This window comes from Danaus plexippus, chromosome Z (assembly GCF_018135715.1).
Source record: "Danaus plexippus chromosome Z, MEX_DaPlex, whole genome shotgun sequence".
Taxonomy (NCBI): Eukaryota; Metazoa; Arthropoda; class Insecta; order Lepidoptera; family Nymphalidae; genus Danaus; species Danaus plexippus.
In genome coordinates this window covers 15485228-15502849 of record NC_083559.1, presented here as the reverse complement: position 1 = coordinate 15502849, position 17622 = coordinate 15485228, and the positions used below count along the sequence as shown (strand labels likewise).

General features: G+C 33.6%; 3 protein-coding genes and 1 pseudogene across 6 annotated transcripts; 3 read left to right on the top strand and 1 right to left on the bottom strand.

Moving 5' to 3' along the window:
* The first annotated feature begins 162 nt into the window (after positions 1-162).
* LOC116778026 (ribonuclease P protein subunit p29) lies at positions 163-1069 on the top strand. Its single transcript, XM_032671870.2, has one exon. It carries the CDS (start codon positions 287-289, stop codon positions 914-916), a length of 630 nt encoding a protein of 209 aa, XP_032527761.2. The 5' UTR covers positions 163-286; the 3' UTR covers positions 917-1069.
* Positions 1070-1171: 102 nt separating this feature from the next.
* Positions 1172-6009, bottom strand: LOC116777728 (uncharacterized). 3 transcript variants are annotated; one of them, XM_061526441.1, is made up of 9 exons: positions 5810-6009; positions 5506-5672; positions 5247-5431; positions 4965-5103; positions 4698-4850; positions 3929-4120; positions 3751-3854; positions 3518-3682; positions 1172-1789 (listed from the first exon to the last, which is right to left on the bottom strand). In XM_061526441.1, exons 2-9 carry the CDS (start codon positions 5669-5671, stop codon positions 1778-1780), a joined length of 1116 nt encoding a protein of 371 aa, XP_061382425.1. In that variant the 5' UTR covers position 5672; positions 5810-6009; the 3' UTR covers positions 1172-1777. The 3 variants fall into 3 exon arrangements, with proteins under 3 accessions (XP_061382425.1, XP_061382423.1, XP_061382424.1); XM_061526439.1 differs by lacking the exon at positions 1172-1789 and adding an exon at positions 3125-3255; XM_061526440.1 differs by lacking the exons at positions 1172-1789; positions 5810-6009 and adding an exon at positions 3125-3255 and having other exon boundaries at positions 5506-5689.
* Positions 6010-7754: 1745 nt separating this feature from the next.
* LOC116777662 (uncharacterized) lies at positions 7755-9634 on the top strand (annotated as a pseudogene).
* Positions 9635-10765: 1131 nt separating this feature from the next.
* On the top strand, positions 10766-17614 carry LOC116777665 (BRCA1-associated protein). Of its 2 annotated transcripts, none has more exons than XM_061526238.1 (11): positions 10766-11096; positions 11258-11489; positions 11599-11763; positions 12709-12884; positions 13106-13267; positions 13337-13454; positions 13888-13979; positions 14963-15122; positions 15881-16030; positions 16096-16213; positions 16291-17614. In XM_061526238.1, the coding sequence occupies exons 1-11, from the start codon at positions 11018-11020 to the stop codon at positions 16432-16434; spliced, it is 1596 nt and encodes a 531-aa protein (XP_061382222.1). In that variant the 5' UTR covers positions 10766-11017; the 3' UTR covers positions 16435-17614. The 2 variants fall into 2 exon arrangements, with proteins under 2 accessions (XP_061382222.1, XP_061382221.1); XM_061526237.1 differs by having other exon boundaries at positions 10767-11096; positions 14939-15122.
* Positions 17615-17622: the final 8 nt, after the last annotated feature.

Sequence of the window (17622 nt, the reverse complement as noted above, 5' to 3'; positions counted from 1 at the left end):
ATTCTGCCAGTGTCATGTAGAATAGAGGAGACACGATCCGGGATTAACTTATGAAAGTAATAATGTTAAACTCATACTATTATTATATAAAGGTACTATTATTTACCGATACTATTATTGCCATACTAACAAGTAAAATAACAACAACCATCTGTATTTGACAATGACGTTTGACAACCTTATGTTAATAACGATTTTTAGAATCGTTGTGAAGCAAAATTTAGTTTCAGTCTAAAATAAAGTAATTTTCGAGAAATTGAATATAGCACTCAAAGACCTTACAATAATGTCCAGCCCAGAGTTAGACGAAGCTTCGCAATCGGTGATAGATTTTTTAAACGCAAATGTTAGAAAGAAAGACGAAAATAATATAACCAACGAATTGAAAAAGGACTTTTTGCTGGCCAAAAAGAAAAGTAAAGAAAAAAAGAGAAAGCCTAACAAAAAGAAATCTAGAATACTAGGACGGAGGGAGAGGAAAAAACTGGGTTTCTACACAATACAGAGAAACACTATGAAGTATAATGAAATGACGCCATTAAATAAAGTGTGGTGTGAATATATGAGTCAGTTGCTAGAGCTGGATCAGCCTGTGCCAGACTATAATAGCAAAAATTGGGAACAGTTCTCACAGACATTACATAAGGCCGATTTTCATGGTAGTTACATACAAGTTGTCCGATCTAAGTGCCCTTCTTATGTTGGTAAAAAAGGTATATGCATAATGGACACCAGAAACACTTTTAAAATTCTTTCCTCAGACAATATTCTAACAACAATACCAAAAAAGGATAGCATATTTGAATTTTGTGTCAATGATATTAAAATTATGATACTTGGTAAACATTTATGTATGAAACCTGCCGATAGGTCGGCAAAGAGAATCAAGAGCTACTTAGAACCTGATTTACCATAATAAACTTGTAACAAAATAAAAAAAACTTTTTTTTTAAATTATAATTTTTAATTATATACAATTTCATAATAAACACCTCTAACTAGTGTACAATTATATGACGGGAGCTGTACCATAGATAGGATTATTGTGAAATACAATTGGTTAAACATACTGTTAGTAGTTTTTCTAATATAATCATAGTGATATATTCTTAATACTATATTTTTAGGATCTCAATAATCCCAATGGCTGTTCTAAAGCTATACATAGCTAATTTTCTATGATAATTATTAAAATATAAGTGTTTTAGATTCTTGTTAGTCTGTCTGCCTGTTTGTTCCGACTAAATTCTGGAATGGCTGGTCAGATTGTCGTAGGAATCTTACTTGTATGTCATAAAGAGTAACTCAGTTTGATTTTAAACAGACCTAAACAAGGAAAAAATCTCAATTTGACTAAAAGACTTACACAGTACACTATTACTTTTTACATTCACGTAGAATTTCAAAATTTTTTTGGAAGCCCACAGTTTTGAGGTCATTCCATTATTTCCTCATCTGGATCAGAATAAGATAACATATCTCAAAGTGAGTTGAACATGCGGGGCATGCTGCAGGTAACAATTAGTTGCATATAAATGTATAGGACTCCGAGTGTCACTGAGAAAAAATTTACACATGTTATTTACATGCCTCCATAATAGTTACAAAATATTTAAATAGAACATTTTCTTACACTACAGTCATGAAATAATAATGTAGGTTGTTGTAATAATACTCGTTTGATTTGGATAAAGAGTTATAATTCAAATTTACATTTGAAAGGTTGACGTTGGTTGGTTGGTTGTTTTAAACGTGGCCTTCATCCGTGCAAAGACGTTCACAGTATATTCTGCCAGTAAAGAACGAAGTTACAGAGCTTAAACGTAAAAATCAAGGAATTTCTAGACAATCCATTTACAAATTTTGATAGCATCAAAACATTTTTTTTAGTAAGCGGTAGAAGTGGGAGTGAGAGACATAATGGCTAAATCTCTACAACCTACTAAAAGACTTGGGCCTGTCCAGAATTAATATCAATTCATTCTTGGAACGTACTTCAAGGGCAGCCCTAGTAGGTTCTTATCAAATGTGGTTAGGTAAAGAGAGAGGAGGTTGGACAGTGGCGATGAGCGATTAACGAGCGTTTATAGTCCCAGGTCCAAGGCACTGTTGAAGCTCCTCTCCCTGAAACGCGTTGGACCCGGTACCTGCACGGTGAATCCATTGAATGCTAAAACGTTTCGTCTCGTCGTCGTCTCATACACGTCCAACAAGTAAAAACGTTGACATTGGCAAAATATTCCACGTTCCCAATGCGAATGACGCCATGGCATTATAAAAAATATCAATAACTTAAGCCAGAAAACGCTGATATTGACAAATATTCCACGATTCCAGTGTGAATGAGGACATAGTATAAAAAAAAACTTAACATACTTCGTGACTTCAAAACAAACAAAATATGCAATTAAGTTTTTAAAGAGTTAAACGATTTATGATAAAATTTCACAGATCATTAATCATTTCAATCACACGAGCACACAGAAAATCTAAGTATTTGCATTGGGTATTGAAATTTTAAAAGAAGAATCAGGAATATTATCTTGAACGGAATCCAGTTTTATATCAAACATTTCATATTTAAAGGATCCGTATCCTCTTCTTCAACCTAGTATTCCCCAAAAATCCTTACGAGTTACGTTCAGGAAAAAAAAATATTTATATGCAAATTTTTAAACAGGCCATCGTCGACTCATCGAAATATAAAATCATTCTCATGCTACTTTCACTTCCATATACTACATACTCGAACTTTATCGAAGCCAAGTAGGTAAGTAATTAAAAAATAATTTGAACGATAAAAATGGCTACATATATTTGTAATTTAAATGGATGGTTTTCAATTCTTATCGTATGCAACCTTTTGGTTCAATTATTTAAAATTGGTTCATACAATGATGCCAACTCATTAGTGTTGCTAGTTATTGCTTACTAAAATACTTCGGTTTTTTTTTTCGTGAATTTATTAAGTATACTGCTTGTCTTTAAGTATTTTTTTTAAATGAAGTTATTTTTGGAAAATAAAAAGTATTTATTTTAAATATGACAACTTTATTGGTGATTTTCAAATAATGTATATAACAGTGTGTTTAACAATGCGAAATGCGAATGCCTTTATTTTCTGGGCCCCTTTAAGTCTACCGTTTTTCACAACAATCAATATTTTGATATAACCTTTAATAGAATTTATTGAAATATGCGATTTCTTGTCCACTGTATTAACATAACTAGATAGATATTCATAAAGCCTATAATCTGAAAAAAATTTTTTTTTGGTATACCATATTGTACATGGACTACAATTAAAATTAAAAATGGAACTAATATTTTCGGATTACTGCGACTTATTTTATTATTTAGACGACATCTCCTCTACTCGTGATTACGGTTGATGTAAAGTAACCGAAACGTCAGTTTAGTTAGTTAGTTTTATTTAAATGAATACTCGCGAAACCCTTGGATCTCATTAAAACTAAAATTAAATAATCCTTTTGGGTAGTGTAATTCGTAAATATACCTTCATAATGAGGGAATTATTAATGGGGAACATGTCGAGAGCTCTCAGTTCAGGTCTACATTGACCAAGCTGCATATACACGACATCCCAGTGCCAAGTACTCCTCGATCCTTCCGTAGTTAGTTCATACATGAGACTTGCTAAATAAATGTCAACTTCATTTGACTGAAAAAGAAATAAACTTGGTAACCACAAAGGTTGTATTATTTAAATAATTTGATTACATAAATTACCTCCTTAGTAATTAAATGCACGGGTTTGATTATTAAATAAATCTCAAAACAGTAATAACAAATGCACGTATAAGAAGAGTTGATTTTAAAGTAATTTATTCCGTCTGAAATATTTTGAATTATATTACAATAAGTACATTGTTTATAAATATATATGAGTAGTAAGTGATCCGTTTACTTTTGTCATAAAAATATGTCAATATATTGCACAAATAGAACATTATAATGATGACAAATGATGCGATTGCGATAAAAATGGCTTTCCCGCTTGCTTGGTTCATCTGTTCCATTACGTCACACAAGGATATGTAAGATGTTGTTAAAGTACGCACCCTTTGCAGCTTAATATCCAATGAAGAAGAGGAAGTCTCTTAAAACACGAAACATTAACATAATTCACACCATATTTGAATAAAACAGAAATAAGAACAATGGGAGCTGTGACTGTTCAAATGTTATTGTTAATAATAAGAATTATATTTGAAAGTTGACATTTAATTGTGTCGTTTGATATTTATATTATTGACATTTTATAGTCCACTATTTTATGAACTTTGCGGTCCCGGCAAACTTATATTTTTTTTTTTGAAAATATCTGTAACAACTTTTAATGTAATATTAATGTAAGACATTAAATTAAACCAGGCTTTTACATGTGAATGTACCCTTGAATATATTAATAATTTGATAAAGTTAGAAAGATATTGTGTTTAAATATTAAATTAGTTCAGTTAGCAGAAGCTAGATGGAGTCAAAATACTGTAATTTGTTTAATTTAGTTCAAAGAGGATAATGACAATTTATTATATAAAATTTGTGTAAAATATTTCATTAATATTTAAATTTGCTTATGCGAGATCGTCTGTATATATAGAGTCTTGTACATTTATGTGTCAATTAGACATCTACGTATGTCACATTTTCATGTGAAGATTTTGTCAAAACACCTTTCCTTGTTTCGTCGAGCAGTTCAACCAATCTACGCTTGATGATTCTGAAGACGTTGTAGAGGTCGTAATTCACTACTATAATTTGCATTACCAACAACATAAACGTCGTATACATAAAAAGGATAATAGCAAGAAATATATCTGTTAAATCTGTAAAAAAAGTAATAATGAATAGTTATAAATTAAACTTTTAGTTTATATATTTTTATTATGATCCATCACTGAAAGATTAATTTAAACAGATATGAAATTAACAACCCTTACTGTAGTCAGACGAAAACTGCTTTACAAAATGCACTAAACTCGATAAAATAAAAAAACATATTGAGCCTATTAATATTATACTAAGTCTTCTTTCTTCTGAATTCGATCTGTCATAATCATTAATAATTTTACTTGTAATCTGAAACATACAACATCTAATGTCAATGCTATTATATGTCAAATATAATAAACAAAACTCGAATTTCAAAACCCAAACTTATTTTTATCAAAGAATGTTTAAATGTTAATCTCCATGTATATAGAAGTAACAAATAAACCAACATCATTAGTTTCATTAATGTATTGTATGAAACATTTGGTTATCCTCCTGCTGTTGGTGACAGCAAAAATTATTCCCAGAATACCGATTGTGAAATCAACACTTTTATACGGCCACCATTTGCGACTCGGTTGATGTATGAAAAATACATATGATTCGCTTAAAATGGCCCCGATTACAGCTAAACCTATAAAAATGCTACATCAAGTACTTACATCCTATATCTGTTTAATTGTATTAGATTATAATTTAAATACATACAAGAAACTGCGAAGTACAAGTATTGGAAACAACTATCGTTCGGTGCTAAAATTACCCGATAGCGATTATTTCCGTTGCTATTAATATATACGGGAGCGCCTCCGGTGAAACGGGACAGGAGGAACAGGTACGCCAGAGATCGGCTGACTGTCGCTTCCGCAACCATGCTTAAAGGGTAAAATAATTTTCCGTTCACAAATATGGAGTTATTTAACATAACAAAACGTCGAAATTGATAAAATATTCCACAAATATAATTTAATGAAGCCATAGCATAAAACAGTACGTAAACTATATTACTCACAATCTTTTATCTTCGATAGTACGGTCAAAAAAATCAGGTAGACTTACACAGGCGAGTGTAAGCGAGACGAGCGTAAAAAAATTACAATAGTTCCATTTCTCCTGTCGTTTTTTTCACGTGTATAAATAACTTTACTTCAGAATACTTGTGATAAAATAATTTGAAGATGTTTCTACGAGTAATCTATTTACGTAAGATTCGATTCCTGTCACAAACATCGTCGGTGTAAGCTTAGCTTTATAGGTACATTTATTTAATGTCAACCGATATACATGACCGTATTATTAACTAAAGATTAAAGCCTATATTTAAGTGCAGTTCTAAATATGAATACAAAAAAAAAATACTTTCGATAAGATATAATATTTAAACTCTTTTATTCGTTACCGTCTTTTTTAAATTATAAACGCAAGTGCATGTCTATACGTGTTCGTATTTAATTTAATAAAAAAGAGAACAAGTGGGAATATATTATATACTTTAAATTGCAGTAAATTATTTATAACTAAACTATTTGTTATTACTTATTATACTCCATTCAAACTGGAGAATGGATTATTCATATCGGTAGATAAAAGAGGTTACTTTTGAAGGAGATTCAATAGTATGGCTACTTTTGATAGACCCTAAGAAAACGATTACCGAATGTGAGGAGTTAAAAAATGGAAATTTCAGATACGCAACAAACCTATTGGATATCTCTTGAAAAGACTACGTTCGTTCCAAGGAAAACATCAATGTCATTGACGCAATCTCAAAATCCTCCAAATATTATATCGTTAGTATATTACGTGAAATAAAACTTTAAAATGGCGGCCCATAAGTAATAACGTAATATATTGTTCGATTGAATATGTGAAATGTACAGGACGGGTACTTCAGATTAGACAGTCAAGGAATTATTTAATTTTAATGTCAAAATTCAAATATTAAGCAACCGTAAACTAACAAACGGTTGATAGATCAGTGTTTATATTAATATGTAATGAGGGATGTCCAGAATGGTGTTTGTTCAACCCTAAGTAAACAAGATGAATGATGACCGACTGGCTAGTACATGTACGCTTAAATTTAAACGTACATTTTGATAACCAGAATCGTTTGCTATTATCAAACAACTCAATCCGATACCAACACCAAACTACTGTCTGTCACGAGTAAACATTTATACGGTCATGAAAGATTTGGAGAAGGTTTTTTCTCGTGGTCTTTTGGCCAACGTCTTTCGAATTTCGCGTCTGGCAGGCGTAGCACCTTATACATATACTCGCAATGGGCCTGTCATCTCAAAATCTCTCACAATTTATGGCTATTGCATTGTTACGTTTATAAGTGAGTTTCCAAAAATGATATCTTTACTTTCAATGTTTTTTCACTATAGTTAAAACAACGAAAGAAATTTCATGTGCGCTCTTGTAATATAACTGATTTGTGGCCATAACATGAACGTTTTAGATGTGGCAGTTATAGCTGGCTTCGCCATAGACCTCCAGACAGATCCATCAAGATCACTGCGCACGTCTACACCAACTTCATGTTTAGTTTGGGTATCAAATTTCACGATTGTAATTATGGTAGCCAGCGCTGGCGTGTATCAAGGTTCTGAAACTTTTGCAACCAATATAAAAACTATTAAGCAAATGATAGAGGTATAAATTACTTGCAAAAGCTATCTCGGAAAGACAGACATTCTAAAAGTGATAACTTTTTAGATCAAAACCTTCATAGGCCTTAAGGCTGAAACGGACTCTGACAGGAATAATCGTTTTACTGTTGCATTCATGTCATCCGGACTCTGCTTTCTACTTATATCAGATCTTTTTTCATGGGTTAAGGAAGCAATTTATTCTGACAAAGATGGTAAAGGAGTTTTTATATATAAAAATACTTTTTCAATCATTTGATCCACAAACTCAATCCTATTTTTTTAGTTCTAACACTGATTATGTATTCATTTCTGTACTACGAGTACATCTTAATTGAATTGATACAATTACAATTTGTATTGTTAGCTTGGGAATTGAGATTTATATTGAAAAATATCAATGAAGACTTGAAAAAGAAAACAAGTAATGCTCTGCCGACTAAAGGTGAGTTATTTTTTAATTTACATACTTCAAAATTCATGTATGTTGTTTTTTGTTTTACGTCCCCGTTTTGTTTAGACTTTATAATTTATAAATTTCGTTCGCGTCATGTTGGTATTAGGAATGCTTTTTTTTGACTGCGTTCTTTTAAAAAATCATTATTTTCATCATAAATCTTCTGTATTTCAAAGTAATATATAAGTATAGAGATATGTATTCAAGTGTTGATTTACACATTGACTGTCAAAACTTGTGTCGCAATCAGCGTTTATTTAATAAATATTTTTTATGAAAATTAGTTTTATTTCAAGGTAAAAGCTTCACTAGATATTTACACCGTTCAAATCCGATTGGAATCACGGCTTTAAACAATTACGTCACGGCTTTAAACAGACCGAACTGTCAGTCTTTGCTACTCAAGCCCGAGTCTAAACCATCATATGGAGCAAGCTTCGCAGGTAAGATGTTAAAAATATATTAATAATGTACGCAAGAGGTTAATAAATATTAATTTAAAATAAAGATGAGAGCAGAGACGATGAACTAGAGGTGATCAGTGGTGGAGGTATAAGAGATTCGTCTGTAGCGTACGGCTTAGCCTGCGACGTTTTAAGACAAATCAATGACAACTACGGTATCGTCCTACTTTTCATTGTGCTGTCGTTCTTTCTTCAACTTATTATAACACCCTATTACATGCTAACAACGCTGTGTACGTATACTTAAAGTTTTTTATTTCACATGTCCTTATTTGAATAACAAATATGTTGTTTACACATTATGCTGTTTGATGTTCCAGACACTTCTGTTGATTGGAGGCTCAATCTATTTTTTCAATGTTGCTGGTGTATTTTTCATATATGTAACATGATATTGGTTGTTGAACCGTGTCATCGCACTCAACAAGAGGTTTATTTGACATTATCATAGTTCTTCTATTATAATACTCTGTAAACACATTAGGTAATAATTATGTTTTATTTCCTTTAGATGGATCAAACACAAATTCTCGTGTGTTTGATACTACGTTCAGAAACAATAAACAAATTTATGCTCGCTGAATTAGACCTCTTTTATAAACAGCTCACGCTAAATCGACCGTCCTACACTCCAATGGGGATGTGCACCATGTCGAGGCCGCTCATGGTAACGGTTCGTATTAAATTTATTATTTCACCATTCAATTAACCGAAAATAACAAAAATAAAATAGTGTTCTTCGTTTTTTAAAATAAAAATGGCTACGATGTAATTAAATAAATCGTTACTCATGGTTCAGTCACTATCTTTAATTAAAATTAATTTCGTTAAGAGAATAACTTGTATGTCTTCTAGCTCCCCAAAAAAGTTTTCAATGAACTATAATTATATATAATATCGATGTACAATGATTCGTATTTTTAATTATTTCAGATTATTGGAGCAGTCACGACGTATTTGGTCATCGTTTTTCAATTTCGGACCTTTGAGCTACATTTAAAACACTAAATTATGTCTTTGTTGTGTCAATTTTACACCTTCACTAAATGCAAAAAAATTTAGAGATGTTTTACTTCATTTCAATTAAATTTGATTAAAAGAAATACTTCTTCTGAGGTCCGCCTAAAATTATTTTTACACTTTAGTCCTAAATCGAAATATTTAGTAAGTGAATGTAATTTATAATATATAATATTTAAACAGGTTAACTCGTTTATAAACTTATGCACAAATGGACCGGACCAACATAATATGTATATATATAAGTTTTTTAATCAAAAATTTATATATTTCACTAAATTGAAATACAACAATTACTTTTTAAAAAATATACTGTTATAGTCTTATATATGATTGTGTAATAGAGCTCGCTGTATTTGTAAGAAAAAAGTATAATGGATTTTACTGCGTTTCATTTCACTACTTCTAGAAACACTTTTTCTTTTAGACTGTCGTAAAGACCTTCTTCCATAGTTATTGATACTGAATTCCTCTAAAGAGCAATACCGATGGCGCGCTTTATTCTTATTCCCATTTCATCACGAATAAAATTTTATAACATAAAATCAATGACGAATATTAAATTCGATGTTTTGATAGAAACAGGTAAACAAGTAACTTTCGGTAACACACATCATTACTATAGGCGGATCCCATCAATGTACTCTCACAAAAAAAAAATTGCAGTTTGTTTCTTGTCAATCACAATTGAAAACACATACTACGAATTCCAAAACTACTTATTTATTTAAAGTCTCAATAAGATATTATTATTTTAGACCTTTGAAGGAAAACCTTTGTACTGGCAATCTTTTATGTTCGATGTTGTTTACACAAGCAACTCTAAATATGAATGACACTTTAAATTAGAGATGGGCGATTATGAGATATCGGCATAATCGATTTATTTTGTCTTACTAATGTTTATAAACGATTATGGGATTAGTAACTAATATGTTTTCATAATAGAATAATATTAGTAACAAGAACTACTAATCGTGTTTTCAGTATTATCATTTATATTTCATGTAGTGTTACCCAATTGCAATAACAAGATGAGCAAAAATATGTTGTGATCAAACTCAATATATCAATTTATTTATTTAAACAGTTCTCTCATATATTATTATACTCCTGCTCCTAAACAGTACGTAAATCCTATTGCACGCTTTTTATATTAACATACGTCCATGCGAGTCCTTCGTGTTGTCCTTGTCTGTCCCTACGCGGCTGTTCTGTGAGTAAATAGTAAATACTAATTAGTAATTACTAAATAGTGTGAAATGTGAATCAACTTTCGACTTGTGGCTGACTACTTACTGCTATAATCGAGATATCTCGAGACATTTTCATAATCGAATGATTTCGTTAGTATCTCTCATAATCGCCCACCTTTACAGTTTAAATGTCAATATAACTAGCAGTGCGCAGTCATTGATTTGTGTTTTCATTGTCTTTCTCTGGTCATAACAAATAAAAGAAAAGAAATTCAATGTAAAATCTCTATGTATTCTTAAGCATCTCTAAAAAATATTCTTCGAGTGTATAAATTAATGTTCCATATTGTGTTTCGTGTTTGTGTTACACCATAATAATCCTAACTTCTTGAATGTCATACGCAGTTCGTGTTACTGTTTTTTTAAATGTCTGTATCTTTGTGTGTTTTACGAATTGAAATTGACGAAGATCTGCCAGAGATGGCTAATAATCTTGCCGAAGTCGGTAAGTGTATAATATAAAATTTAATGAACAAATAATAATGCTGTCAATCAAAAATACTTTTCAACTACCCATTATCGAAACAATAGAAAAGAAATTATTATCAGATTTATTTCTGATATTAAGGCGCTTATTTTTCTCAAACTATGTATAAATATTTCTAGAACATGCCCAAGAACAAAAGAAGAAGGATCGCGGGGCTCGGGAATCAAAAACTATCACAGTAGAAACATATGCTAGTGTAGTTTCTGGTCGATCTTCCGGAACTGGTATACTGCCAACCAGCTCGCGCAGATCTCCACCTGAGGCTAGCAATGACCGAGAAACCATCAGCTTCTTCTGTGGAAATCCCCTCGTTGAAGTTACAAAGGGGGTCTTACATTTGTATAAAGAAAAGTATGAAAATATAATTCCCTAAATAACTGTACAAACAATTGTCAATTATTAATTTAAAAAGCGATTTAAATACTTATAGCACTTTTTATAGCAAATGATGTATTTACAGTGAGTTAAAAGAAACTGAAGAGGCCAAGACCCTCTGTCTCCTGTCGGTTCCCGGTGCGCTAGGAGCTGCTGATCTCTTAGCGTTTGCGGCTGCATGCCAACAGGACATTTGTCACGTGAGAGTACTAAGAGACGGCTCGCCAGATCATTACATGGCTTTGTTTACGTAAGTAATATTACCTTAAATGAGAAGTTCCAAATGTGGTTGTTGTATCGAGTTGGGGTTTGTTAAAAAGCGCTGAACAAACTTAGTTACTTATTTCGACAATTGTTTGAGAAACAAAAAATGGTTTTCTATTTTTGAATTTATGACTGTGCATTGTCAACTTTCCCTCCATTTTAAGGTAATCTTCAAGGACGCGTAATATTTTTTTCCTTGTGATATCTAAGTTATTTATTTTTATTATACTAGTGTTATTAAAAATGTTTGAGATCGGATTTATTCAATGACAATAACATATAGACAAATGCATACATAAGTAAGGCTGGGTCAACATAATCTGTTTCCTGTGTATATTGACCTTGTTCTGCTGCTGCGACAGATAATAATTTTCTTCTAATATTAAGTAAATATTTGAATGTATATCTTAGTCTCGTGCTTGGTATGATTTGATTACTCTGCTACAATTGTCGGTTAGTTTATAAATTGCGACCTTTAAAAGAAATATAGCGATCATCTTTAAAACAGATAATTTTGAATGGACATAAGTTTTGTGATTTTATTCATCAAGTATAGACAACATATGAAATGGATGGCTTATTTTTTTTTCTGTATATATTTTTATAATTAAAACTCTTTATGCTGTAAGTTATATTTAGAATTATAATAATAACCTGGCTTTGGATATTTTTACAAATAATGTAATAAAAAATATTGCAATGCGACTCGGGAATAATTTCTTGCTATTTCTTATACTTACTGAGTACTACACGAACATAGTTGGAGGTGGGGGGGGCTTTAGTGATATAATAATTAAAAAATTTACGATACTCAGGAAGTTTGTATTTTATAAATTACAAGTGAAATTCTATTTTTGTCTAAATATCACATTATATTTGGAAGTTATTTTGATTGAACTGAACTTTTTATTTGTCCTTGAACGGCCATTAGATTCCGCACGTACGATGCTGCCCGTGAGTTCCACACAGCTTTTTCGGGTGTTCCGTACAGTAGCCTGGAACCTCAGGCCCTGTGCCACGTGGCTTGGGTCTCCAGGGTTGAGTACGCTCGCTCGGGGACTCCGCCACCCGCACACACCGAGCTGCCCACCTGTCCCGTCTGCCTCGGTAATAGGAACCATAGTAAAGTTTGTTACTGAGTATATCTTAGGACATGTCTCAGGATGTTTCTGTACGCCACTCCTATGTAGTCGTCGGATACTATATGATGATCAGAAAATTACAGTGCCCTATAATAATTCGTTAATAGTACATCAAGTAATATACCTTAAGATCTGTCTCATGATGTTTGTGTATATATGTAACTATATAGCATATTTTCTAATCAGAGCGTATGGACGAGAGCGTGGCTGGTGTCTTGAGTGTACAGTGCTCGCACTCCTTCCACGCGGACTGTCTCGTACGTTGGAGTGACGCCCGCTGTCCTGTCTGCCGCTGTGCACAAACACCAGAGCCAAGGGAGAGAGCTGTCTGTCTTCAGTGTGAAATCGGTGAGTGTGTGTGTGGGTGCGTGTGGTCATTGGTGGACTTCATTATTAATGTTGTGTGTGTCTGTGTAGAGGGAGGGCCTATCGAGGAGGGGGGCCCCATGGGTGAGGGGGAGGGAGCAGGGGAGGCGCTGGAATCGTATGGCTCGCTCTGGATCTGTCTGATATGTGGACATGTCGGCTGTGGAAGGTGATATTATATATTCATTCAAAACTTACTCTGAAGTGATTTGTGAATAAACATGAAAAAATTGCTTTCTAAATAAGTAGTCTGATGTTTTTCCTCTTTAAAAATGTTGCTTATTTCAGTATATTTGATTGGTATCACGCTAGATATACTGAATAAAATGATCAAACGTCGATATAGTCTTTTTTTTAAGGTCAGACTATTGTTTTTAACCAATGTGTTACTGAATTTTGGAAAATCTTTTGATTCATTTATTTCTCCTGTTAATATCGTTGTTAGATCCTACTTATCTACAGTAGGGGTACCTGGGTCGTTGCACAACATTGTTACAGCCGTCCTTGTTCCATATCATCAGCGTGCATTATTACCAATTTTTGCATATGAGTTAACATTTAGCCACTTTATATAAATAAATATATTATATAAATTCTTACAGATATGAGAAAGGGCATGCAGCTAAACATTTCCTTGCCTCGAACCACACATACGCACTTCAGCTGGGTTCAAACCGAGTCTGGGATTATGCAGGTTGATATTGAACATTAATATATGTACAAATTTAAACAAATACCATTGTTTTGCACACATACATGCATTAACAAGACCACAGTTACTCTAACCAATACACAGTTGTAATTCATTATATTTTAACTTTTGGTCTTATTGAAGTGAAACTTCTTTAGAATCGTTGTGATTTCAAACTGCATGCAACTGATGCAACGGAAAAAACGACAGGTAAGAGACAGAAATGTGTAGAATGAAGCCGGCAAAGAATGAGACAGAAATATACATACCATTTTATATTATCGGCCTCTCCTCTTTGTTCCATACTTCGTACCGTCCCCACTCCCGTCTTCTAAGCATGTCGCCTGTAATTAGTGAGCCAAAGCGAGAGAGCACACTGTTCAATACTTGCTTGTGTTTGAGCATTTAACGTGTGTTAGTATATGTGAAAAGTACGTGAGCTAATACTACTTACACTGTATGCGGCTGCGTATTACAGCTTTGTAGTAAGATGTCAGCGTGGTTTGTTATTCTTTAACAGTGCGTTTGTCAGTATTTTTATATCTTGTTGTGCTAAATAAAATGTGTAACAATCGCACTCAATCAACTACGAGATCAAAAACAGTAACAGATGCAGTATTCCAAAGATATATGAACCGAATTGAAACTAAAATATTTGTATCGTATTTTAGTTATCATAAAATATGGAACTTGAGCAATAAATCATGTAACATATGTTAAATAAAATATCTTTTAAAATTAATCAAAATACTTTCATTTTTAAACGGATAACTTTGTTATTATCCTACCCTTGTTATATTCATCTCATTCTTTTCTCGTTTTACTGAAGTTTCACTTCTATCGTGTGTGGATCGCACACACACCTTTTTTTTTTACTTTACTTTACTTACTCTAACATAAAACTTTACTTACTCTAACATGTTTATATCTTTGTAACATATGTATATATATAATTTTCTCAGGTGATAACTTTGTTCATCGTCTAGTCCAGAATAAGGCGGACGGTAAGCTAGTGGCGGCTGAGGGTGGTGTCGGCTCTGACGCTGGATGCCATGAGAAGTTGGACTCCGCACAGCTGGAGTTCACATACATACTGACACACCAGCTGGACAGCCAACGGGCCTATTATGAGGAGAAGATTAATAGGTATATATACACACCAATATACACACAGTTAAATATTTTTAGTGAGATTTTCAGCCAGAATATTTTATTTTTTGTCTTATTAGAGCTGCTGGTTCTCTAGGAAACTAATATCCCAAAGACCATGTCACCAAGGTCAATAAGCATAATGAAGAACTCACTAGGGATAGGTTCGTTGTATATTTGTACACAACAGCGAAGAGTATAACGGCTAAATCTCTTTGCAAACAACTATAAGACTAGGGCCTGTCCAGAACCAATATGCAATCTTTTTTGGAACGTACTTTGAAGGCAGCCCCACTAGGTTCTATTCAAATTTGGTAAGGTAGGGAGAGGAGCTTGGACGGTGGAGGTGAGCGTTTAACGCGCGTTAGTTAGGGGCCCCTTAAACCTACACCTGGGTCGCAAGTCCCAGGCACTGTTGAAGCTAATAAGATCTAAGACTCGCGATATTCATTATTTTCAGCAACTCTGATCACGGGCACATCTGTCTGTCTGAAAAATATTACTGTTGAAGTTCCTCTCCTGCAATGCGATGGACTCAGCACACCCACAGTGGATCCATTTGACCAATATGTTGTTGCCATACTTTCTCGTTAACTACAGCTAACTAGAGCATAAATCATAGCCTATGTGTCATCTTGATCTACTGTCTACATCAATATAAAGTTTGACTACAATATTTGCCGTCAGTACATCCATTCGAAATTTCACATCTATATATGGAGAATATATTATGTTAAACTATAATAATGTATCAGACTGGAAATTGAACACCGTGCCACGACCGCGGCTGGTGTACGTCGAGCTGAGACCGCCGAGTCAGAGGTCAGCGAACTTAGGTTGAAACTTAGCATTCTCACCAGGGAACACGTGGCCGTCGAGAGGCGGATGCAGAGCCTAGCCAATAAGTACGTAGAGATCGGAGCGGCTGAACAATGTATATGTGTGTTTTCATTTATGTGATTGTGTGTAGGGTAACGACACTACAAACTGAGCTGCAAGAAGAGCGCGGGCTGGCTTCAGCGCTGGCGTCCTCGCACAAACAGTGGCAGGAACAGGCGAGGAAAACGGAGGAGGCTCTCACTAAAGAGGTTCGTTATATTAACCGGATCACGGATTGGCGCATGGTATATCATCTGTTACGTGTTTATTATGTACCCACTACCAGGTGAGCGAGCTGAAGGAAGAACTCAGGGATGTGATGTTCTTCGTGGAGGCGCGTACGTCGCTGGCAGCCGCAGCGCCAGCCGAGGAATTAGCTGAAGCTACAGTCACCGTCGCACCGGCCAAGCCGAGACGCAAGCGGCGATAGATTATACAAATGACACCACAGATTACGTAACAAAACGGGACACGACAGATTTTATTAACACAAGTGACACACTACAGATTACGTAACAAAATGGCACAGCACAGATTTTATTATATAAATGACGCACCACAGATTATATATCATTACAAGAGAGATATACAGCTAACGAAGATTAGCCGAGCGCTCTCATAAGAAGCTCACAAGGCGATAAGTTACTGTGTTTTACTAGCTAGTATACAGATACGAGACGGTTACATGTCAAACAATATATTTTAGACACGTAGAGAAAAATTAATGTTTTACATACATGATTATAATGAATACAGAGTAATCAACATATTTATATAGATTTAAAATTAATTTTTATATAACTATCTATTTGCCTTCGCTTGAATTGTGTAAATGAAAAAATAATTTTCCATTTAATTATGGGACATAAAATGCTATAAATGTCTGTACCATTATTATATAGATAATAAATTTAATATAAAACTGTATTTACATTTAGATCAGGTTGAACATAACTTCGTCCGTTATTAGCCAAAGTAAGCTTTCGCGAATCGCACGGCTAATCAAAAATATATTACTTTAGTAGAAATATTGAGTCCAAATAGACTCTCTTAAACTAACTTTCATTACTACTACATTTAGGGCGCATTTTCATTGGTCGATAAGGCCCGCATTCGGGGTGCGGGAGATTTCTGTAACGCATGCCATAGGGCCCACAAAGAGTTTATCGTTTTCACTGGTCGTCAGAGCCCGCATACGGGGTGCGGGTGATTTCTATAACGCATGCGAATTCCGTTATTCCGGAATGCGGATATCACCCGCACACGTTTAATCGACCGAGTTATCGACCAGTGGATTTCATTGGTTGTTAGCTCGCATGCGGGTACTCCCCGCAATCGGGCTAACTACCGACTTATCGACCAATGAAAATGCGCCCTTAAGTTGTGTAATTTATTACTTTCAATTCTTACTTAGCAAATTATAAAATGTTTGTCTTAGCGTGATAATATAACTGATGGTAAGCGCAGTTTTATTAATTATGATAGATTATAATTCTTTGTTGTGTTTATAAAAACCTAAGTGATCGCTTCATTTTTCAAATAAAACTTGTAATATGCTGTGTACTTGTATATAAGAATGTCAAATAAAACAATAAAAAAAATATACTTTATTACTTTT